The sequence below is a fragment of the Serinus canaria genome, chromosome 1A (genome assembly GCF_022539315.1).
Source record: "Serinus canaria isolate serCan28SL12 chromosome 1A, serCan2020, whole genome shotgun sequence".
NCBI lineage: Eukaryota > Metazoa > Chordata > Aves > Passeriformes > Fringillidae > Serinus > Serinus canaria.
In genome coordinates, this window is record NC_066314.1 from 24,739,845 (window position 1) to 24,766,442 (window position 26,598).

The 26,598-nt window shown below is 37.0% G+C and overlaps 1 protein-coding gene across 4 annotated transcripts in view; it reads right to left on the bottom strand.

Moving 5' to 3' along the window:
* The window catches only part of MDFIC (MyoD family inhibitor domain containing), a 52,511-nt gene extending 31,073 nt beyond the window's left edge, over positions 1–21,438 (bottom strand). The window contains exons 1-3 of one of the 4 annotated variants that reach the window (XM_009086770.4): positions 21,292–21,438; positions 19,091–19,246; positions 7,800–7,931 (exon numbers count right to left, since the gene is read on the bottom strand). In XM_009086770.4, coding sequence (XP_009085018.1) covers positions 7,800–7,931; positions 19,091–19,181 — 223 coding nt within the window. In that variant the 5' untranslated portion in view covers positions 19,182–19,246; positions 21,292–21,438. Of the gene's footprint in view, positions 1–7,799; positions 7,932–19,090; positions 19,247–19,350; positions 19,632–19,666; positions 19,810–21,291 lie in introns of those variants that run through there. The other 3 variants (XM_050984817.1, XM_030238398.2, XM_030238399.2) reach the window with 3 other exon arrangements.
* Positions 21,439–26,598: the final 5,160 nt, after the last annotated feature.

The following is a 26,598-nucleotide window of genomic DNA, read 5'->3' on the forward strand; positions in this document are numbered from 1 at the left end:
TGTTCACTGATCTCCCGTATTCCTGAATTGTACAGACCTAAAGGACATTCTGTTCTAGTCTGACACTGCTCTTACAGCCAGTTCTAGTCAGCACAATAATCTCTCATTGCTTTTCTGTCAAAATGTGAATTTTATTTCAACTTGCAACTTATGGAATACAGTCAAAATATGCACCTGTCCTATTGAAGAAAGGAGACTGGGAAAGGTAGATGCCTTCTAACTGGCTAAGAGTTTTTATTTTTGAAGAAGTTCTTCCAAGTTACCCATACCTCAAAACAGGCTTGCCCCTGATCTGCCAAAAAATGGGCAATAGTTTATACTGTCTCTCAGTAGCAAAAACTTGCCCTGAAGGTCAAATCTGACTCATAGGCCATTTTTTTATAGGTTTGCCTAACTCTTTTCTCTACTTGACTTGTCTCAAAAGCAAACTTCTTAATATTTTATACAAACTTTATACAACCTTAAGTTTGAGTTATAAATCAATAAAACTCACTTAAACCTGAGGAACCTTTGCAACAGGAAATAGTCTCTCAGCTGAAATTCTGCTGTAATTAACATCAGCATTGCTAAATATTCTCCAAACAAGTGTCATCATATTTATAGTTCAGAGAGAAAACATGATAATTGAGATACTGCACAGAATTTGAAGGAAGAAAGTTTACAAGTAAAGTTTAGGCCTCTAAAAATCATGGGTCCAGACAAACTCAGAATCTGAAAACTTCTTTTAGTAGGATGTATGAGTTTGCATCTTATAATCACAAACTTCAAGAGCAGTCTCCACACAAAAATGTTTCTCACACACCAAACACTACAGTTCACTCAAAAAGAGTTAAGGCTCAGGTAGCAAACAATCAACCATTCTCTTAAATCAAGCCTCAATATATGTGGAAGCCTACTTTGCTAGTAAAATTATTTTAAAAAGTTGTTATTAGAAATAGCCTGAGTGACCACAGCTGTTCAACATTTTAATGTTTTTCAAAAGGCTCCTTGGGTTTGGATATGAAGGATTTTTTAAGGGAAAACAGAAAACCACACCAAAACAAGACACCAGTACGTCATAGGCTTCTGTTACTCCTGGTCTTTTATAAAAATACCTTCAAGGAAAGGTACTTGTGGGTTCTTTTGCACTACAGATATCATATTATCAGAATGCATAGGAAGTAAGCAGTACTCAGACCTCCCTTTCCTCTATGTAGCTATATAAAGAAGAAAAATGTTTAACTGTGATTACTTAGCTAAGGCTTATCCTGTGACCACAAGTTTCTCTCCCCCTCTTTAACTTTTTCATCAGTAAATAAAAAAATTAAAAAATATTTTAATTTAACTCATTTCATTATTTTGATGTAAATGCAATATACACTACTGCCTTTGAGCTGTATAAACCTTCACCATGCTTTTCACACCAATGAGAGCAAATACAAAATTAAATCTAAAATGAGAAAAAAAGAACTTTTGCCATGACATTTTTCATGACATTTTTGCCAACAGACAGGTTCCTCAAAGTATGTCTTAGATAATGACACTTTCTTACACTTTGTAATTTAGTGTTTTCTTCACTAAATATGGATAACTAAATACTGTTAGCACAGAAAGCATAAGAGTAAAACCACACTGACTCATTGGCTTGGTAGTATAATATATCACATAGAATACTGTCAAGAGTTTTATTATTCCTCCTCTTTAAGGAACTACAAGCATATTCTACTTATTTCTCTATAAGAGGAAATAATCAGAAAAATAATATACCTATTCTTTCCCATATAGGCAAAACAGCATGATTAATTCTGAGACAGTACCAATACAACACAGGAAAATATTCTGAATTTAAGATACAATTTACTTCAGGCCCAAACACAGCAAGCACAGTAATCTTCACGTCACTTGAAGAATTTCACCTTTGTCTGGTACTGATGATTACTGCCATCCAAACTTCCTCAGCCTCAGACCATAAATTCAGATAACATTTTGAGAGTCACAAGTAAAACAAAACAGAAAATAAAATGCTCCAAGAAATTCTGGCTATTAGTGATATGCAGAATACATACACCTATCTTATGGCCATCTGGAACAGTTTAAACTTCTCTCTGAAGTCTGACGACTGTTCTGTAAATGGATCAACAACAGCAAGAAGTTTATTTCTTGACATGGAGTGACAACAGAGTATACAAATTGCTCTTCTATCTCAGTCCATTAGTTGCATTGCCTTACAGCATGCAATGCAGAGTTGAAGGGAAGAGGATATACAGAAAACACATACACCTGGCAGTAGCTCGGTGTACAAGGGACTACTACAGCAACACCCAGGTCATTTCGCAGTGACTTCTGTAAACACAGAAACACCAGGATCAGTTAGGTTGGAAAAGACTTCTGAGATCATTGAGTCCAACTTACGAGAAAACACAACCATGTCAACTAGATCATGGCACTAAGTGCCATGTCCAGTCTTTCCTTAAATATCTCCAGGGATAGTAACTTCACTGACTCCCTGGGCAACATCTGATCTTCTTTTCCGTGAAGAAATTCCTCCTGATGACCAACCAAAACCTCCCCTGGTGTAACTTGAGACCATGTTTGCTTGTCCTGGGAGAAGAGACCAACTCCCACCTGGCCACAACCTCTTTTCAGGCAGGTGTAGAGAGTGATAAGGTTTCCTCTGAGCCTCCTTTTTTCCAGGCTAACACCAAAGACCCAGTCAGACTCTGAATACTGTAACTATAATGGTACAGCTACCTGTGAAAATTCCTTTCTACCCAGGAGAGGGTAAAGTGAAGATCAAAAGGAAAGGCTTCCATTGTGCAACTCACCAGGCCCCTCAATAGGCCTGAGAAGGTTTTCGAAGACTTTTGGAGCAGCTGTAGTGAAAGAACTGCCAGGTCAGGGGAGAAACAGAAGCAACACAGGCTAGTTCTGTGCGGGGAGAGGATTAGAAAATCTCTGGGAGAGGAGTTCTCAGGGAGGACCTCTTCACATCTACTAGCCAGATTTGTCAAAGATTAACCTTTTTTTAAAGAGGGTTCTAAATATCAAATACTGTGCTGCTGTATAAATATTGAACTGATTAAGCTTTGTTCATTCATAGGTTAACAGATTTTTATACCTGGGTCTATTTGGAGCACTGTACATAAATCACTTCTTTAACTAATAGAATACACCTTTCAAACCCAGTAATATATTTTGAATAATTTCCATTAATCTATTCTGCACAATTTCTGTAGTCACACACTGTTATGCTGCAAGACTGTATTTGTCATACTTTCTAACTTTGAAAAGAACCTTTTAAGTTAGCTCAAGAACTTTGCACTATTTTATAGACAAAATAAACGGGATACTCCAAAATCACAGTAATTGTAAGATGACTGTGCATCACAGAACAGCCAAAAGATATCTGGATTAATATCAAATGAAACAGACTTCTAACAGCAGATTAGCTACTTCTTGTTTGGAAAAAAAACCAAAAAACCAAACACAAACAGCATAACAAACTACAGATATCACTCACTTAGCCAGACAAAGAAAGGAATTTCCAAACCTTAAAATTAAATAAATAATAATGTAAAGTGAAAATGTCAACATAAAATACAGAAAACAAAAAGATAAAAATATTTAGGTTTTACTCCAGAAGAATACAGTAAATAAAATAGTGGCCACAAGACCATGTAAAATTGATCCCCACAGAGCTGAAAGAAGCATCCCTTTCTCTGAAGAACCACTCTTGTCAGGAGGGTGTTTCATGGAGGAGAAAGAGACAATGGAAGCTAGAAAATGATGGATAGCAATGACCTTTCTATCTGTAAAACATGGGCATATTTTAGGTATTTAATCTTCAGAATTGGATTATTATTAATCAATTATTCATGACAATTTGAATCTATGGTAGATGTTTTTTGTTTTCTTAAATATCACATAGCTAAGCTTCTGCTGGAGAACTGGAAAGGAGATTAAATCCTCACAAGCAAATAGTGTTCAAGACTGGCATTTTATTCCCTCCTAAACATTCCCTTCTCTGCACAGCAACACACATTGAAGATAACCTAATGCCCTCTGCAAAAATCCTGCCTAAGTATTCTAAAATCCATCTCTATAGCCTTTTTTTCTCTAAGAGGGGAAAAAAAATCCCATACCTCTTCCAGAGAACAAAGAAGAGCATTGTAGTAACTCTGAGCAGCAAAAACTGCTATGGCTTCATTCCTATAGCCACAGGTTACCCTGCTGCATTTTTAACATGCACTCCTCCTCACTTGCCAACAGTGAGTGATAACAGAAGCAGAACCACTTCATTATGGGCCACCAGACCATACAATGAAAATAAGCAGAAGGTGTTTGCAGATATTTTAAATGCACTGCCAGAAAAGATAGCAGATGGAGTTATTCTAAGGCTCTTTTGAAAAGCAGAACCCCTACAGTCAGAAATAATATAAAAAATATGTATGGTCTGTGAAGAGAAGGGAACAGGTACCAACATTTTCTAGAAGAATAACTACACTGAAAAATATGTGTCGTCCCAGCTGAGGGAACCGCTATGGAAAGACTCTCCTTTACTCAAGTTCGAAAATTCAAGGATATGGATAGCAGTTGCCACCTTATGATGACTAAAGCAAATTTAACACACATAAAGCCACCAAGGATTTGGCAGTTTTTCCTGTTCTCAAATACTCTGTTAAAAAAGTACACATTATTCCTAGTCTAACTGAACTTCCTGACATTATATTTAGCTCTCCATTTGTCTTGCTATAGTTGAAGAATTGTCTTAACAAATTTCTGTTTGTTGTGGCATGCTTCTTAGGGACTAGGCAAAGCCCCTCTTTATTCCCTTTGTTAACACCAAGCAGATTGAATTCCAGGAGGTTTTCCACAACATGGCACATTTTCAACTACTCCAGTCATTCCTGAGATATTTGTGGTTCTCCCCTGACCCTTCTCCAACTGAACAGTCTTCCAGTAACAGTTATGCAAGTGTATTAACAATTACTACAGAAAGGTAATACAAATGCTTTCTTCTCATGCAGCCCTTCATTGTTTATATGCCAGGATACAGTAATCTTTTGATTCTCAAACTCTCTTCAGAAATAATAAATTCTTTGGTTGAGGCTTCCCATAAGATTAACCATTTACCCAGGATATTATGAACATTTTCATTAATGGGGAAAGGGATGCTCCAAAGGAGGTAGGGAAAAGGCTAATCTGGAGGAAATCTCTGGAGGTTAAAAGAGGGAGCTTGAAAAAAAGACTGAAAGGGCAAAGCAAGGTGAACGTAAAACATCTTACTGTGGAAAACAGGGGCAGTGTTTTAGTTTATTGATGTTGCCTGGTAAACTGAGTTCACAAGTGCAAATGAGAAATCATACATAATGAAGTCATTACAGGGGCTCTAACACTGGACTTCGTTGTTAGTGTGCCAGTAAATCTGACTGATTAATCTAATTCCATATAACAGCAGGATAAAACAGCTGCAAACAAGGAAAACCTTGGAAATTAAATGCTGGAAACATTTATAAAGTAAAAGCTAATGCTAAGACAAATGGAGTATGTATCAAGTGTGGGGATGGAAAACAATCTGTATGGGAAAAAAAGCAACTGAATCATTAGGATAGTGTGGAGCAGTTATGAAGTATGTGCTGTCTAAATTTTCACAAAGAGTTTTAAAATATACTGCAATAATCAAAACTGTTAATTTCTAACCTCAAACTTCTTTCAATGTACAACAGTCTGTGAACTTTACTTTGGTGGGGTAATAGATCTGGTTGAATCAAGATTATTTTGAATTACAATACTTATTTTTTACATGAAATACCCAAGTAGTATTTGTGATAAGAAAGTTTATGTTTGCTACACTTGCTCTAGTTATCAAACTTGGCTACTAGGTATATTGAGTTGTAAAACTTCTGCAAACTACAAAATGTGTAACTGGTCAAGCACTGTTCCTCAGTTTTTAAAAGGAGAACATACTCATAAGCCTCGCACCCCAAAAAAAAAACCAAAAAGAAACTGCTTTGATTTCATCATTTTTGTTTCTTCCATCTAGAAAATTTTAAACTCAAGGTTACCTGAAGCAAGGAGGGGTTTGCATCACAGCATCTAATCATAAAAAGCCTCTACTACACACTTATTAAGACTAAGTGTTTTAGAAACTTACAGCTCTCAGCTAAACTTGCTTTCCACAAAGTCAGAGTACTACTCTTTATCCAACCCTTTTCCCCTTTTTTTTTTCAATTTTAAATTTAGCAGCAACTAAACTTTCCATCACAGAGATATAACTACGTATAATCATCATGTCACTTAACCAGGGATTTCCACTATCTGCTACAATTCTACTATATGTTGAAAAAAAAGTATCATTTCCTCACACTCCCCAGTGCAACCACTGCAGTATGTCTTGGAGGTGAACAGATTAGAGGATGCACAGAATCACCCTACAGTCCTCAAGGGTTTGGGAATAAGGAAACTTCTAGGAAGAGGGAATGAGAAGGAGGCTGTTCCAAAAGCAGAAGATGCTATACACACCTTACAAATAAGCACAAAGCAATTGCTTGTCCAGGGACAGTTAGGTTTAAAGCAATAATCTTTTGGAATGAAGTAAATCTTCAGTAAACTCTCAAGCTGTGCAGAACAATTCTCCCTGATTCTAGCCCTTTAAAAATTATTTTAAATCATCAGATTTAAATATCTGACATGGTAAATTCAAGTTTCCTGTAAAGGATCGAGATATTCAATACATTAGAGGTGTAAGTATTTACTGGGATTAACTATTTAGAAAAAAAAAAGATTAACTAAGATTTGAAAATAATTTCAAATGCTAACACAAAGTTCCAGAGAAGATAAATGTATAGATAAGACTGAAAAACAACTAAGCAAAATAACAAAACAAATGAAAAAAAAACCTAAAAAGAAACAGATAACTGCAGCAAAAAATCACCAGTTTTGACCACAGCAGGTTTTAGAAATATGAATTTACCCCGCTGTCAACAGTATAGTGTGTATCGTAAAGAAAGACTAAGGCTGAAATGTGTGATTAGACAAACTCAAGAGAGCTGGAGCACCATTCTGCATTTAGTCCATTTTCTTTCTGAATACACCCAATAATTAGAGAATAGTTCCTCATGCTGCCCCTCCCTTGAGCAACTAATGTTAAAGCATTAGAGAATTTTAGAGCATTACAGAGTATTACCTCTGGTAGTTGACAGAAATATTTTTGCCTTAAGAGGGTACAATGAATAGCATATGATATTCAATCCAAGACAGGAAAATAGGAATGATCTTGCATACTTTTTTTAAGTTTTAAAGCATACAGGACATACACTAGGAATGTGGACCTGTAAAAACTAATTTAAAAACTCCACGGTTCCATAGCATGGGTGTACTACTTCAGGACTCAAAACCCTTATAAAACTTACACCTGACCAGTACTCAGTGCATCTGGAAGCAACTGCTCTCAGCACAGTTTACTCTGCTGCTTATATATATGCATTACCTGGGAAATTGAGGGTGATGACACCTAGCACAGCTGCATACATGCAGTACTAACTATTGTACTATTAATGAGAAGAATGTAACACTAAGGCTTTAAAAGCTTAGATGCTACAGAGGTCTATACCATACTGCACCACTCGAATCACACCTTTCTTTATACTTTTTGCTTATGCATGCTGACAGGAGTCAATCTGGGAAATAAATTCAGTAGATGTGCATTACAGTTGCAAGACAATTGCATTTGACACACATTTAACAGAGTCAACAGGCAGTATCCCATTACACTGTGGAAGCAAGCCTCAGTGGCAGCAATTTGTTCTGGGAATACTTACTTCTGATGAGGTCACCATCAGTGCGATTTCCCCAGATGGACTGTTCTTGGATCTCTGCTTGTATACTTTGATTACTGGAAGGCTGGTTTATGTCTTTATCTCCTGCTACAGCAGTCTCTTGGTCAGTTTTTCCTAAGTCAAAAGAAATTTCAAAAAATTAATTTCTATGGTATTTTTTCTCCATGTGGACAAAACTAATTTGGAAAATTAAAAGTAAGATGGCATAAATTATAACTTGTCTTAGCATCCCCTTTTGTTTCCTTAGAATTAATTTCCAATAAAGTTGATTTTCCATTTGTTTTCTGGCCTCAATCAATATAATTTCTCGTTAAGAAAGACTTTTAGTCATATTGTATCCAATTGTGCAAAATAATACTCAGCAACTCAGCAGCTTCTGTAACAGATTATACTTTTTGGGGGGTAGGGTGTTTTTTATTTAGTCACCTTCCATAAAGTTTCCATATAAAAAGTTTAACAGCTTTGTCACACAAAAAACCATTATTTTCTAGCGACATACATGTGGCTCTGGCACATACAAGCTATGGTAATTTCACAAAATTTTGTTCTCTATTTTTTATAATTAAACACATAATCAAAGACAAATACAGTTGAAACTTCAAAAGTGACTAGCACAAAAATTCAGAAAAATTATTATACCACAATTACCTATTTTTTGTTGAAAAAAAAAAAACTTTTAAAAAGCCACTGCTGATTAAAAGTAGCCATTTACCCAATAATGAAAAGAAAAAGTATTTCTTCTCTCCAAGTATACATAAGATGCGGGAAAATTCCACAGTAAGGTTATTTGAGGGATTCTTCAGCTTATTTCACAATGCAACAGATGTTGTTTCATTGATGTTGCCAGTTATCACAAGACCATAATTTCCTCAAACCAAGGCAAGTGACAGTTTTCATCTTCACTGTCATTAATGTTTTAATGCACACACAATTTTTTCTGTTCGTGATTGTTACAGATTTTTCCTACTGGCACTCAAAGAAACATCTCTAAATCTGGATTTACTTTGTTCATTATTCACAGCAACAGATATTCAGTTTATATTACTTACTCAAGGGATCTGTAAAACACTAAATATTTTCAGTCTCATGTATTTTTTTGAGTATATCTACAAAATTTAATATTTACAGTGAACCCAGATAAGCAACTGCTGAAAAGTCTGTTAACTCTATTTATTTGTTTCAAACAAATGTTTATAAATCCTGTATTACAGTTTCATACACTGTATCCTCTAGTAAAGCAATTATTCCAGTCCTGAGACACAGAAAAATCACTTTTTGCTACTGTGACATAGTAAAGGTTAGTTTTTATGTAACCCACAGCACTTTGATTTTAAATCCTAACTTTCTGCCTTTGTTATTCACCCTATTAAACTGAGGTGCTGGACATCACTCAAAATAATATATGCCATCTTGTGTGTATGGTAGCATATGCCTTCAAGCACTGCTGCTCCCCTTCTATCAATTTCCACCCCTGAAATGTCTGACCTAGCTACCTCCGTGGTACTTTGCTCTCAGTCCTCCCTCCAATCAACAACTTGTCAGTATTTCCTCGAGCCCATCCTGAGAGGAACTGTTTCAGTGGGATTGGTCTAGTTATTGAAATTAATGGGAAGATATTGACTTTAATGAGTGTTGCCCCTTGCTCTGATGACTTAATCTTATCTAGATACTCATCCTATTAATATTAAAAAAAAACCAAAAAAGCCAAAACAACAACAAAAAAAAAAACAAACCAAGAAACCAAGTTAAAAAAAAAACAAACAAAAAACAACAACAACAAACCAAAATACAGTTTTTCAACCCCTTTGACAGACATCAGATACAAATTATTTCTGCCTGTATCTATCAAATACAAAGTGGCTGTATTGAAGTATGATGATTTAGCCTGTGCAGTTAAGTATTAGGTGCAAATATGTTTCAAAAGTGTTTGAAAAATGTTCTGGAATAAACTGAATAAGTAATGTCCTGATAGAGCTAGTGTAAAAACACTCTGCTTTCCACAAACACTAAGCTTAAATGAGATATTTTATGAGATTTTGCTCCTAAATTACTTTACAGTGATGACACCAAAATTACAATTTGTACCCAGCAGTACTAGTACAGACTCAGAGAGCAGCTGTATACAATGCTCGCATATAGGATATGACTTTGCAGCACCCTATTATTTCATGTAGTAAACAATGAATGGCTATAAGGAAACAATAATGTCAATATTATGGGGCCCTTAGTGCTCTAGATTACATTTTTATCTAAGAAATCTGAAGGAATGCAGAATACAATCAGTCATCATTATTCATATGAATTTATTTTTCATCCCTCTTCTTGTTTTCAGTCCAGTATTTTTTTCTCTTTTTTTCCTCTTGTTGTCTAGGCTGTATGTGTACTTTTCACGTGCACTTTTATTATTCTAGCTGGATATAGTAAATGACAGTCAAGACCATGTAAACAATAGTAGAAGTTAACAAGAAAAAAGAAGCACCATTAAAAAGTTAAACAGACACAATGTTGCAATTGAGCAGCAAACAATCTTGCTAGGGAGTTCAAAACAATTAACATTAATTATCTCTTTGATCTATTGAATTCACATGAAGACTTCTCTCTAAATGCACATAACAGAAACCTACGCCATTAAACACATTAAGTATCTTATTTTGCATTCCAGAATTACCCACTGGAGCAGCTCATCCTGACAGTTGCTGCTCTGTGGTGTGGTGTGGTGAGCTCACCCTGGGCAGCAGCAGCTAAGGACCACACAGTTTCTCCTCCCTTCCCCAGCCCCCAGCAGGACAATGGGGGAGAACAGAAAGACCCAAGGGAAGAAACTTATGTGTCAAGATATAGTTTAATAAGTGAAGAAAAGAGGAAGGAAAAGTAAAACAGGAGATGCAAAGGAAACCACTCACCATCTCCCACAAGTAGACCGATGCCCAAGCTAGTCTCTAAGCAATGGCTACCTCCCCTAAAACCTGAGCATGACATTCTGTGACATGGAATAGCCCTCATGTCAACCTGAGCCAGCTGCCTGGATCGTGTCCCCTCCCAGTCCCATGCCTATCTGCAGTCTAGTCACTGGAGAGAAAAATGGGAAAAGAGAAAACCTTGACTGATGCTGTGCAAGTGCTGCTCAGCAATAGCCAACCCACTGGTGAGCTATCAACCTTGCTTGAGTCACTGATCCCAAACACAGCACCACAGGGGTTGCTATGAAGAAAATTAACCTCATCACACACCCAGATTTAGTTCAATGGGGCTTTAGAAATAGTAGACCTTATGATCTCTTTTACATATTTGAGTATTTTTTCATAAATTGCTTCTGGTGCATCAGACTACTGAAAACAGACACACACTGGTGTCTTGATTCAGTTGCTTTTTCTTGAATATGTACCATGTCTCAGTTTTTGTACAAAGGAATTTATTAATTATTCCCTTATAACAAACAGTTGATAATGGGATCATATTTTCTTTTTTTGTAATATTAGAGGTGCCACTTCAATATACCAATTGCAACAAATCACATATGAATATAGCCTCAAGACCATTCCTGTCTTTTTTTGATGCCATAATTTTTATGTTAGGTACCTAAGAATTTTCACAACAGTAGTTTATGAAGAATCAACACAAAGACCTTACTCTGACAGAAATACTAATGACTGGATCTGGTCATAGAAAAGCATGAATTTTTTCCACTACATCTTCAAGTAAGTTTTTAACACTTTTCTGTTTCAATCAAGCTTACCCTTAAGAATTCTTTCTGTAAGACTTCCTTAGTATTTTAGCTTCTGCTTCCTTTAGTACACCCTTCCACTCTCATGTGGCTAACCTCCAATACTGACAGTCAAGAAAAAAAGAGATGCTCTTCTTAACAGTTCAAATAATGGAAAGAAAAGACTCATTATGTTCTGAGTCTGGTAGAGCTAAAGTATAAATCCAATCTCTCTTCAAAACCACAGTAAGTTACTCTAGGTCATGTCACAAAAGCAACACAGACTTCTTACCTACCACAGTTCAGCCCCAAACTAGCAACTTGTGTGGCTCTGTACTTCCCCTAAACTAACAGCAGTGCCGGGGCTGAAAAGCTTCTAGTCAAAAGCCCCAGGGAGTGACACCCACACAGAACACCCTGTGATTTATCCTGAAGGTAAGTATAGGCAGAAACTCTGCTTATCCAGGGACTAATGCAAGTTTAAGGTTTAAATAGTAAGAGATACGACATGCTCACAAAGTATAGAGTTGAGATGGCTAAAAGCCAAATCATATCTATGATACAGACAACTGGTAAGCCACTTAGTGAAAAAAATTAAAATTTTAATCGCATCTCAAAGTTACTGCTTCATTAAATAAGTGAATAAACTGAATTACTGCTTTTTCTCTATGGAATTACAAAGTACATATAAATAATTTCTATACTTAACCATAATTTAGTTATATTTATTTTTAAATTAGACAGCAATACACATATTCCATAGCATAGAAATCTGCTTTCACCTTTAAGACTATTGCAATATTGATTGTTAACTTTTGTTCTAGTTTGGAGAACGCCTCCGGTTACACACACTCCTTTGCAACATGACAAAAACATTCTGCAAGACTCCACCAATTGAATAATGTCAGCAGTCTGGATTAGCAGCAACGCTACTATTACAGCAGCCCCATCAAAAAGTAAATGTAACAAATAGTCAGAGCTTTCAAGAAAGACCCATGTATATTAGGCAAAACAGGTATACAGGGCAATCTCCCCGGATTCCTTCCAATTCTGCATCCTATGGCATTGGAAAGTTGTTGGAACATATGTCAAACTAATTCCGGAAAAATTCCTAGACCAACCCAGTGAATAATCTTTTTTTTTCAGAGCTACATTTGTGTATCTTTCTATGTAATATAAAGCATACAAGGTGAAGATTAAATTAACACACAAAACTGATAGAAAAGATAGCTAATGAATGTGTATTTGCAAGACACACCTCAAAGAGCTCAAGTCTGAAAAATAACCAACTTTTCTTCTCCAAGCATTTGTCTATTCGTACATTTACATACCAGCTGCCCCCAAGAGCCCCACCACATCTTGTTCAGAAATGGGTCTCTGTGATTTCATACATCGGCTACCATGTATCATGAAGTATGTAACATACACAAAACAAAAATGGAAACAAGTGCCCCCATTAAGTGCACATCCTCAGAGTTTGACTGGCAGCTGATTTCTGTTCATTAGATGACACATAACCTTATACACTGACTCAGCCATCACTTCCAGGAATCATTACAGTGCATGATTAGCAAAATGACAAACTGGACTTGAGAAACAGGTTTAGAGTTTGTCTATAAAATTTAGGAGCTTGATTATAAAATTAATTTAATGAATGCTGCTGCAACAACCAAAGCCTTTGCTGCTATGACACACTCATTTTTTGTTCACCAGCAATGTGGTAGACTGCTCCAAATAGCATGTAAAGAAAAAAAAAAAACAACTGGTGGGAGAAGTTTCTGGAAACCTGAGTGCATCATTCTCAAGGAGAGAGAAATAAGCAAAATGGACTGGCACAGTGATCACTGATCTCCAAAAATGCTATCACAAATGGTCCAAGAGTTTTATTGCATAGGGGCAAAGGGAAGATTTGGAAGCATGGGGCAAAGTTACTTAGGCACCTAAATCTGACCTAAATCTTGGGATGAACCATCAGAAGGCCTCAGTTTTTCCTACAACAAGCAGATGCAGATTTAAAACTAAATGCACCAGGTTCAATTCATCCCAAATGATATTTTGTCCTTCAAAGGAAAGAGCAATTACAAAAGGAAATCAATTGCCACAAAACATAAACACAAACACATAAGTAGATCTATGAGGAATAAAAAAAGTCAAAGAACCTTCCCAAAAGGAAATGTAACAATCAGTTCTCTGTCTCAAGCCTACAACTGGGAGGGATTGAGGAGCATGTGGCAAACACTGCATTTCTAACACTTCCTTTGTTCATTAATAACTTTGCTAGCAAGGAACCACTAAGGATGCTACTTCCTGCTGAAAATTCACTGTTCACAACAATAGCACAAAGAAACCCTGATAAAACCACATTTCGCAGTGTAATCATTAACAGTAATGCCTACCATCTACTTCATGAAATGCCTAAAACTTTCAGGCACCTTATAGAACAAATAAATTCAACAATTTGTGTAACAGAACGCCTATTCCAGCATTTACCTGAAACAATCTCATTTCATTAAGGACATCTAATTAATACTGGTAGTCCACAAGTTATGGAGTTAGAAGCCTCCACTTAGATGTTTGATTGTTTTAAAACAACAGCAACAAAAAAATTTATTTGCATTCATTTAATTTTAGTGTTTTTCACTTAAGTATCTTGTGGCAACTTTCAATGGCTTCAGAAGTGCCACAGAAAAAAAAAGGTTTCTTAAAATTAGAGCAATTTAACTGAGCAATTTTTTGGAAAACTCTTACAAAGAATTTTCCAGGTGCAAGCTACGGAATAACTATGAAAGCACTAGAGGTTTGACAGCTGTGAACAAATTTGAGTCACGATAAATTCAAAATGAACAGCAATGTGCAAATAGGTATTCTGCATTATTTTAAGTATTAAAAAGGTCAAATACAGAAGTGAAGCCTTTTCACAAATAATCATACTAATTATACAGTCAGTTATGCATGTATGTCATTCATCCAAAGAAGTTTCACATGTATACAAAACCAGTTTCATGCAAGTGCTAAGCAATACTTGGCAGCAATGGCTAATAAAACTGGGCCTGTATAGTGAAAGAGTTAACTTTAAGAATATTCCATGTAATACATGTTCCAAGGGCTTTCTACTTTGAACTAGTTCTCAGATATAATCTTAAAGATGCAAGGCTTACTAGTGGCTGGAGTGTATTAGGCACATTCCTGCAGCTTTCACATTATTTTGAGCAAAAGGAATCCCATCCAGGTCACTCCCTAGGATCACTTCACAATGCAAATCAAAGTAGAAGAGAACAGATTTACTTCAAAACTGCATGGCTGATCCAAATAAAAAAAGCAGGATAACACACTCATTGCTGAATATTACTTACTAGGGAAAAAAAAGAAAAAAAAAGAAAAAAGTGTTTAAAGCAAAGAGAAATCTAACTTCTGAGAGTCCAGAGCTGAATTTAAGAAGAATTACTGTGATATAAAATAAACCTGTGATGTAAGATGGAACAAAAATATTTCAAACTTGATACAAGATCTTTACAGTCAACTGTCACACCCATGAGGGCATTAATCACTGACTGGAACGGTATGCACGTGAAACTGAAAGCAGACATATGCTTTCATGACAAACTAAGAGTCAGAAATCTATTAACCAAAGTTTTAGATATTTTAGTCAGTAATATTAAATAAATGCCTCAGTACTGGCACACAGCAATGAAATAAATTAATACAGATTCTCTCAACTCTTGTCAGATAGCAAGAGGGAATAAAATTGTAGAGGAAATGTTTGGTAAGTTTGAGCAATCTGAGTACACTGGTTAACCGTTAAAATAAAAATATATTACTCATAACGCTGAGGCATTGCTGGTAAAGTGGAATAATTGTTGCGATAGCAATCACTGTTGCCTCAAGAATGTCCAAACATTCCCTGCATTAAGTCTTTTGTCACCCAGTCTCATCTAGCCATCAGATTCCTTTCGTGCTCCTCATCATGAAAACAGTTAAACAAAGAAAACATGGAGATTCGAATCACATTCTTGAAGAGGAGTATTTTGTACATTTTCTGAATGAAAGTATTAGCTGCTGCATATGGTTTCTTGAGATACCAAATCAGAGCTGCATCTCCATCCACCAACAGTGAGATGAAATCATCTCTCACCAGAGAGAACAGTCACTTATAGAATCTGATCCTTGATATTTCTACTAGATTTCTCCATCCTCCCACCCATTAAAATAAAAAGTTCTAGTGAATTTCCATCATCTAAAGATCTATTATAGTGAAGTTATCAGTCTCAATTTTGTAACAAGATGTTAATTATTATAATTACTGTTCTTATTTTCTTTCTTAATCAAGAAAGCTAAATATTATTCCTTCGTTATTCTAGGTTACAGTTAGTTACCAAAAAGCAAGGATAAAAGCATTCCAAATAATTTATAGATGACAGCCCTGAATTTCTCTCTTGTATTCCATGGTTTATTCAAATGCAGAGGATTTAAAACAAAAAAAAGCATACCCATAGTCCAGGCAATAATCACACCATAACTTTGAATATATGAAATATTTTCCTTAAAGCAGAGAGTCCAATGGTCATAAATTGCAACATTCCTTCCTCGGGGACATTATTTTGCTACCTATGAGTTGAGAAATACCTGATCACAATCAAATTGAAGTGGTCTGAGCAGAGACATGGCACTATTCACTGAGTACATCACACAAGTAGATGTAATCATAACTTGATTTCAAGGTTCATGAGCTAAAGGAAGAAAGAAGGCATCACTAGGATCTTGAACAAGAGTGCACAAGCAGAGCTACACTTTTGGAAGGATGTGGCAGAAATTAACATGTTTGCAGAAATTAGATTAAACCTTCTACCTTGCCGGGTGTCTCTTAGAGCAGCAGACCACACTGACATAGATAATGATTTAAAGACTGAAGTTGAATTGTGACATTGCCACAGAAGAAGATGCCATGATTTCATTTGCTGTCTCTCACACCACACTGTGGATGGGTGGCATCCAGATTCTCCCTGATATTTATGCATTTATTCAAAAATGAACTAACAAGGAAGAACAGTGGCAGAGGATATGCTGAGAGAGCATATTGGTAAAATAACACAGAAAAAATATTTTAAATTGTGAAAGCCAGAGCATACTACATGTGTAGGCCAAACTTTGGCTCAGCCAAGTTTTCATCATGTCCAAAACTGATGAATATTCCTGCATACTGCCTAAGTTTTATTAAGTTTGCCTGATCTTTAATTACATTGTGGAATAGCTATTTTTGAATATTCAAATTCAACTGAAGTTTCTTTTCCTTTCATGGAAAAATACAGTTAACCTTCAGCATCTAGATGTGTATCATAGCAAGCAAAAGGGACACTTTGTGTTCCTGGATTTCTTGATGATATCTCGCAGAACTACAGAAGAGGAAAAGTTTGTTCCCAGGACAAGGTATCTATATCCGTTAAACATATACAAAGCATGTTAAAATATGCTTTTACAAATGAGAAATTTCTTCTGATTAGAAGGCACTTAATACTTTATTATACATATAAGATAAGTCATTTTTTCCTGATTAAGGAATCATTAATTCTAGGTCAACCCAGATTTCAGGTATCTCACTGTAAATATATGAAGTCATTTATATTAGGTCAATAATATGAATTTCAATCAAAGCTTTTAAAATTATCACCAAATTCTTGAGAAGTCAGTGTAATTCTGGATGTTCCAGGGCAGAACAGAAGGATAGGGGCTGTTGAAAGCCCCAGACATACTATCTTAGCTTTTCAGTCCTGGAATATCTGAATTACCTTAGCCTGTAACCACACACCACAAAGTTGACAACAGAAATGCTGGAATATAGACTGGAAATGTTATGAACTCACCTTTTCCTCTTTCCACCCCCACTTCCCCAACAAACTTAGACTAGAAAAAAGCAACAAATATCCACATTAAAAATCCATATTATCCCTAAATCTAAGTTCCTTAGAATAAAAATAATGTATTTGAATGCTGAATTCTGCTTTATGTGAACTCTATATAAGCTTTAAAACTGAGCATGTGACTTGATAGGTGTGGCCAGTGAACAAACCATAATCATAATGCTAGTTTGTACCTTACTGATCCCTCAGAAAGCTGTGACGTTTAATTGTGTCATTTGTATTTGCTGCACATTACTTGTCAGGGACAGATCAGTATCTGTTTCCTTGCTTTTCATTAAAAAAAAAAAAAAAGCATGTATTTACAATCGTACATAGGACTTTCACTTCATAGTGAACACTCAGTCTGAAGTGGTGCTGTGAGACTTCCATGCTAGTTAGTTCACTGACTTACCACTTCAGTAACTTTGATGTATGGCCTACATGCAGAATTTAACCAGTGTGGCCAGTTGACCACATGACAAATAAAAACAACACACTGAAAATAAACACATATCACAGGTAGTGATGGTTCTGGCAAAAATGTGATTCTAGCAGTTCAGTTCCGTATGCTTGATCTTCTGCATTTAATCTCTTTAATTATTATTTTTTACTGTTTAGAAGTTATGAGTCATCCTCTAGAACAAAAAAAAAAACAACCCAAAACCCATCCAACAATAAGATAAATATAAGCCAACTTGCTATGCCCCCTTGCCAAAACATTTTTTACTTAGCTCCAGATACTTTCTGGTTTCTGAAACAAGTCTTCAGCTTTGATTACACATAGCTATTGATTTTCATAGTAACAAAAACAAGACTGCATTTTTAATCCACAATTGCACAACTGCATTACCAGGCTCTGCTCCAGTTAACCAGTTATGAATAAAGTTACAGTTCTTGAACAAGATTATTTGTCTGGTTTTCAGAGACTTTTTAAACTCCTGTCAGAATTCTGGAAAATGGTGGCTGTAAACAAATAAACAAAGAAAAGTCTCATCTTCACAGATGAGGACTTGACAGGCAAGCATACTTCCCAATTTCGAGGATAAACTAAAATATACTTTGTTAAACTTCTCTACATGAAGGTGATCAGAGTATCAGTGTATTTTGTTCAAAAGCAAATAAGACGTAACTTAAATAATTTATCTTTAAGATAAACATACTTTTAAACAACCTTTTGAACAGCTGATATGAAACAAGTTATATTCTCAGAGTGATTTTAGCTGCAGCATCACAGAGTAATCTAAGAAAAAAACAGCAAAGTGACTTCCAACCTGAACAAGGCTCTCACTATTTGATCAAACTTCCATAATTTACTTCAAGACCTGGAAGGATAGCTTTACAGGAAAGAATTTATAAACACAAACACAAAATTGAGAAAAACAAAAGCGATTTTTAAGGAGCAACATCTGCCTCTCAATGACTGCAGTTTTTCAAGTACTGAATATCAGGGCTGAGAGCAGCACATTTTTTCCTTACTTTTTTTTTTTTTAATTTTGTTCATTTTTTCATGGGAATTTTGGGTCAAAACAATAAAATGGTGAAGCGAAAGTGCTACAGAGATACACTACAGAGGGGAGGGGCAAAAAAAGAGGGGTTAAAACCCACTAGTCAAATCAGTAAATGTATCCTTCAAGTATAACGCGCAACAATTACAGAGAAACTTTAAAGCAACTTACCTCGAGGGAGAGAGATCAAAGAGCTGTTTTCAGTCGGAGCTTGCTCTGGCCCTCCAGGCCCCGGAGGAAGAGGTTCTCTCACTTGGGACATCTGCCAGCTCTCTCGCCAAGTAACAGAGAGCCTGCACCCCTCTCCAACAAAACTAATACGCGACCCTGAAGGAACAAGCAAATGAAAGGACTCGTTAATGTATTTTACGCGGAAAACTCACGGCTCGGGGCGAGGGACCGAAGAGGGACAGTAGGGAAGCGGCACCAACTTTCCGGCGCGGCGGCGGCGGCGGTCGCGCCCCCCGCCCCCTGCAGCGAGCACCCGCGGGGCCGGGGGGCGGGAGCGGCCGCGGGGGTGGCCGGGGGGGCCCGTCGGCCGCGGCGGAGCCGGCCGGCAGCGCGGCGAGCCTACCTCCGCATTTCCTCCGCTCCGCCTGGCCCTGCGCCGCGCCCCGGCCGCGGAGCCTTCGCGCCGCTCCCGCCCCGCCGCCGCCCGGCCCGGCAGCCGCCTCCCCTCACGCCGCGCCGCCCGCCCCGCAGCCGCGGGCCTTCCCCCGGCCGTGGCGCGCACAGCCTGCCACTCACACCCGCTGTCCCACCGCCGCCACAGTCACTCCTTCTCCATCATTTCCGGACAATGAAACATCCCTCTCCGGCTGGCGGCGGCTGCGGCTCGGGGCGGCGGTTGTGCAGCTCCCGCCGCCCGCCAGCGACGGGCCCGCGGGCTGGGCTGGGCTGCGCGGGGCCGGCCGGCCGCGGGGCGCCGCGCTGCCCCCAGCCGGGCCTCCAGCCATAGAAATTCCCCCGGGAGACCGTAACCCGTCAGACAGAAGTAGGCAAGAAGGGAAAAAAACCACCACCAAAACCCAGGAGAATGTGACAGGGAGGCTTTCCAGGCCGGGCAGGGTGTGCAGCTGCAGTGCTGGCAGCGGCGCGGGGCACGCTGCGCGGCGCCGCCGCTGGCTCCCGAGCCGGCCGCCGTGTCACGGATCGCCCGCCACCGGTTGCGCTTCGGAGCGCGGAGCGGCACGTGGGGCGCCGCAGGGCCCCGGCCTCTCGGCACCCTCCGCCGGCCCTGCTGCGCTTATGACCTTTCTGCCCCTGCCCCTGACTGGTAACATGCACGAATATCCATTGAAAGGACTTCACAGCGGGCACACAGAAATACGCAAACACGAGGAATAGAACAAGAAGTTTTCAAAAGTAAAACCCTAAAGTGCAAACTATTTCCTCTGCTACCCTCTGCCAAGTAGTGTTACCTGGACTTTCTCCATATAGGAAATAACACTTCTTTCCCATGGCACAGTCTGATGTGCTCATCAGTCTTATGCTCCGTTCTTGCCCACAACATAGGCTACTGCAATTATTGCTCACACATGTGCTGGTGTCCATAAACTACATACTTTGCCTTGCTTATGGGAACACAATATGTCACCTTTCTCAACTGAAGTGTGTCCAGGTTTAAAATGTATTTTCATTAAAATTTACAAGCAGATTATTTTACTATGGTTTGGTAAATATGCTAGCTTTACTGGTATGTCTCATCACAGTGAGATATTTAAGTATATTTTTTGAGAAACAAAAGTAGGAATATAAAATAAACATGTTAGACAATCAGCATCCTAACATGTGAGACTATAGCTGATAGATATTTATTTTGATATTACACATGCTAAGCAATATACTCCATTTTTAAACGTTAAATTCTTAATGTTTAGCCTTTCCCTGACATGCTTGCAAAATAACCAGGATGAAGTGTAAATACCTGACTAGGAGCCAGTTCTATGTGAACTCCACACCCTTCAGAGCTAACTCTTATTTCAGTCATCAGTAATTTTGCACCACTCAACAGCTTTATTTTTGTCATAGTTGGTGCAAAAGAGAAGCTTGGTGAAAGGTGCACATGCTTTCCTCTGAAAAATACTATAATTTTTTAGTATTTCAGTAACCTAAGGTGTTTTTTAGTGCAACATAGTCTTTCTTTAAACATTTTTATGGGAAATGGGGGGGAAAAGATGTTTTATGGTGGAAAGAAGCTTTGTGAAAAAAAAACCATTTGGGGCCAACAAAGCTATTATTTTACTGTGTAATAATAATATTGGTCTCTGTATCTACACTTTTCATCTATGCAAACATTGCATAACTTTCCATGGTCTCCTCCTTGCTGTCCCGGGGGCAGAGTGATCAAAACATAAGGTAGAATGACTTACCTCAAACTCCCAAGTGAGTCAGTAGCAGAAGAAAGGTTATGACTCACTCTCAACATACAAGCTTGTATTTTTCCCTCTGAAACTGGAAACATAGGAGAGAGCTGTGGGAGGAGCAATAATTTAGGCAACCACACCCTGCTTCCAAAATATTTCATTGGATAGTAAATGCCTATGGAGAGCTGATACCACCCAGGGTTGGTATTTCAGTGGGTTTTTTTAACCTTATCTGTGAAACCCACATGGTAAACTCCCATGACGTCAGTTTATCTTCTTTAAAAAGGTGATGGGAAGAGGTCACCCTGACAAGGTTCAGTTGCAGAGTTTAAAGCTCTAACTAAGTGAATTTACAGGATCTTCAGCAGACAGTACAACAGATGCAGTCAGAGGCAGTCCTAAACAAAATCAGATTAAGAAAAGGTACGATAATTCAATACACAAAAAGCACAATTCACTGAAATTGTACATTAAAAATATTGTGCAATAGGCAACACATTGCATACCAAAGGCTGTGATTGTAAAAAGATGGGTCCAGATGTGGTTCCTGTTAATGAGATACCACAGATAGGCAAAGCTCATTGGCATACGCGCTTCCTGTACAGCATGCTTCTAACAAATACGCAGCAAATCTCAAATAGTTTTTGGATTACTTTCCTGTAAAATACATATCATTCTAAAATATTATTGACAATTCTCCGGAAGTGGGCGGTTCAGATACTAACACCAGCAGCCTTTCAAGTAGGCTGCAAATTTGAGGTATACTGTATCTTACTATAGCAACCAAGTTACTGGCTGTTGCACATATGTATTCCAATAGTTTTCCATTGCTGTACCATAAAATCCAGGTCTTGTGGGCAATTGATGACAAATCTTGGGATTGATGTGAAGAGAAATTCAAAAGCCTTGCAAATAGAAAATAAATACAGTTTGTAGGCAAGTTAAAATTTCATGAAAGGGGAAAAAAACCACCAAAAACCTACCCTGACCAAAACAGACAAACAAACAAACAAACAAACAAAAAAAAAAAAAAAACAACAAAAAAAGCGCAACAAATCAGAAAACCCAAAAACCCCCCACAAAACCACACTTGCCAAAAAAAAACCCCCCACACCACCATCACCATGAAAAAGCCCTCCAAGTTTCTGTCTATATTAAAAAGATCCTCTAAAACACACTTCTATTAAAAGTGCACAAAATGTACAATATAATCCCATGTACAACATAATCCCATTTGTCCCTTCAGGACAAAATTTTTTATCACCAGTTCCTAGACTGAGATCCTACACAAGCCATACAAAAGATATTACCTGCAGTCAAAATAGGCTTGTCACTGAACAGAATGAAGTGTTTCAGAAAGATGCAAATTGTTTATTTAAAGTAAGCCCACAATGTTCTAAAATTAACAGCTGCAGAGGTTGTTTACTCACATTATTAAAAATTCAAGCTATATTTCGAGCTTGAATTTTCCAAGGCAAACTTTTAGTGTTTGTGGGGTTTTGGATTTTAAATAGTTTGTGTTGGGGGAAGTTGTGGATAGCACAGATGCCCATCTCAGAAATGCTTTAGGAAAATTTTAAGAAAGTGTATAACTTTTAATTTTAGGAAAGTGTATAACTTTTAAAATAAAAAATGTGGTCAATACCTGTTACTTAGGAATCAATGAAGGTCTAGGTACTCAAATTTTCCCTCCATCCTAACACTACCCTTTCCTTCCCCAAGGCTATTCTTTAACTGATGCGGATTTCCTTCTGTCAGGAGGAACTGAAGACATTTTACTTCCTTCTTAACACCTTTAAATAGTTCTAAATAGAGGACAATAATATTATTGAATCTTTTTGTGACTGATTGCTTGTACGTCAGTACCTGTGAGTTCAAGTTATTTTTTTCTGCTATGCCTGAGAACATGATTTTCAACTTTGTCATATGTCATTTTAACATATGTGTATTATTCTAAACTTCACCAGTTTTTTCAGTATTAGGATCATGGCATGATCTCTGTCCTTAATATTTTATAGTGCAGCAATGCTGAAATGGAAAGACAATTATACTTAAAAGGTCTAAATAAAAAACTTAGAATTAAAACCAAATTATTTTGTAAAATAGCATAATTACAAGTGAAGCTTTTTAAAAATAATTTTAAAAATACAGATGAAAAACAGAAATACGCACAATATATGCATAAAAAGACAGTAAAAGAGAATTTGAAGATCACTATTATGCTTGGTTTGGAGTACTTTTGGTTCCTGGAGTTCATGACCTAGCTTTTGTATTACCCTTCTGCAAAAACATCCTGTAAAAAGCCATGTAAATTGTCAGGTGCCAGGGCAAAGCTGATTGCAGCTTTGTGCTCTAGATGAGGATTTGTACTTCATAAAGCATGAAGTGCTGTGGGATTGATGGTGCCTGAGACACCAGCTGGTCCTAGCAGGGCAGCCACCCCCTTTTAGGCCAAGGAAATCCATCTCCAAAGAGCACTAACAGAAACAAATAAACAGTTGAATGTCTAAAATGAAGCTGACATGCAAATTTAACTCCTTCTGTAACTAGAACTGAAATAAAGATATGTATTATCTTTAAAAGAAGCATCTGGTTCCAGTAATGCTGTACCTGGGAGCAAGAGGTTTTTCTATGATAAAGAATCCTTATCCAGGTTTGATGTGTTGCTGCCATGGGATGTACTCCACAATGGGGAGAAAGGGAATATGAGACTTAATGATTTCTGCCAGCTCAAGGTATTTTTCTCCATTTTGTTTTTCTGTTTAGACTAAGAAATATAGTAGTATAAGAAATAGTTTAGTAGTAGTATTAGAAATATTGTCTAACACAAGTGGTAAAGATTTCATTAAAATTGATAAATAATATTGAGTCAAGCAAAGAAGATTCACCAAGATTAATTTTTTCTGATGTAACTCTAATGAAGTTCAAGGAGTTGCATGAAGATGAATTCAGCTCAACAAGCTTTGTCCTGCTTAGGGCAATGCACATCACATGGCCTGGCTTACAGTAGTTTCAGCTGTTCCTTAGCAAGCTCAAGCAAGTAGCTCACTCAAGCAAGTAATAGATCTCATGAAAAAATAACAGATCATATATTGAGGCATGGAAAATGATGTTTCATCACAACAAAATGTCAACTAATAATTCATTACTTTCCTACAAATAAGTCGAGGTGTTCAGTAAACGATTACAGCTGTGCTGGATTGCAACAATTAATTAATTTGAATATATTCTTTCAGTTATTCAGCTTTTCTCTTTACAGTTAATATTGCACCTTCATTAATAAAAACTTATTTAGGACATCAGAAGAAATAAAATTGAGCAAAAACTAATTTTTCAAACTCTGTACCGATTTTTAAGACATTGAAGATTATTTGGAACTTGTAGTGACATTAAAGATCATCTCAGCAAAGGCAAGCGATAGACAACAGGATATTTTGAGTTAACTGGGTAGGAATTTTAAGAGAATATTGATTAAAAAGTGTAGCTAGCTTAACACAGAATATTGTGATATGAGTTATATAGAGACTTAGTGAATTTATAATCACCTAATGAATTTGCCTGCAATATTTAGTCCTCTTAATCCTAGAGGTTGTATTTATAGTGTACAACAACAACAAAAAAAAAAATGAACTAAGTATTTCTGATGCTTTTCAGGTTAACGAGACTCCTTATGCTTTAGAACCCTGAGAAGTATCTGGATCTACCATTATTCTACATTAGTATTTCATGCACATTCCTTACAATTGTGAGTATTCATGAAATTTACATTACCTTTTCTCAGCAGTATCAAACTAATCACCAATATCAAATGATGCTTTAAAAAATACCTTATCTAGAATTCTGCAAAATCAAAAGTATTTCCATGTAAAAAGAGTATCTAATCCATCTGTTCCCAAAGATTTTAAATCTGAAAATACTGAACCGAGTATGTTTTACAAAGAGAATAAATAATGCAGTGGAACAGAAGACCAAATGTTATATTGCTGTGTGAGGTCATGGTAACACATCCTGAGATCTATAAAAATTTAGTTAATTCTGTACATCTTTAATATGAGCTGATAATACAGAGTGCAGATGCTCCTTTTGAGCTGCAAGAGACTACACTGTGAAGGAGTATTAAAAATACTGTGCATTCTATTTTATATTGTCATAATATAGCATGCTCTTACTTCCATATTGTGTATTATTCCTCATACATATTCAGAGCATATATTGTAACAGTTCCTTTGGAATCACTAACATGTAAGCTGAGAATGTGTATTAACAGCCAAATGCATTTGCATATTATGAGCCCATAATACTGAATGCACAGCCAAATTGTTGATAAAAAGTCATTGCTATACATAGAAACAGAATTTGTTTTCTCATTCTTCTCACTCACAACTGTGCTATCTTACACTTATTTCTCACCCATATCATAACAACTGAAAAAAAAATTTAAAAATGCCAGTACAACAACAATTGGGAATTGTAGTTTTCTTGAAGTAAAATATATTGGGAGGGTTTTTCCTCTGTATCATGATCAATATTTCTTTTGATTTCCTGAATATATATGCTCCTGGTGTTTCATTTTGGTATCCATATAGATGATTGGACCAAACCCTTAGCATCAAATGCTCATTCAGATAGTACGTGTAAAATGCATATCATAGGAATAAACGAATATAAATATTAACCTCAGTCAGTTCCACTAGTATTTTTAACTGTCATGATTTTGTTTATTTGTATATTTGCAGAAATTAATGGGGGGGTGGGGGGTGGGGGGAGGATGTTGCCAGCCAGAAACATGCAGTTCTTTACATTGAACAGAACAAAATTTACAGGATAATATTACACAACAGCATAATTACAAAACTTCATTTGTATCACAAAGTTATTGTCTGTCTACATTGACAGGTGACCATTCTGGCAAACCATGCAAGTAAGGATGGAAAAAGACACCATTTTACTTTTCTAAAACAGGGAATGGAGGAAAACAATCTTCTGCCTCCGTTTCTTACTTAGAAAAAATGAAAATTATACAAATCTTAGGTCCAGGTCAGATCTAATTCTGTGACTGTGCTGCTAAGATGGGGATTTTCCCCAGGAAGAAAAAGAAAAGCTAAGGACCAATTGCCTTTACTCAGTTGCCTTCCTCATTCTATAGAGTTATTGAAATAACTAGAGAGACACAAGAAATTACCTACACCATTTCAAGGACTGCATAGTTGTCATACTGACCATTACTTTTAGAATAATTTCAGATGTATTATTTTAATAAGCAATACTGAAAGCTACTTTATATTTCTGATATCACAACAGAGATACTAACTC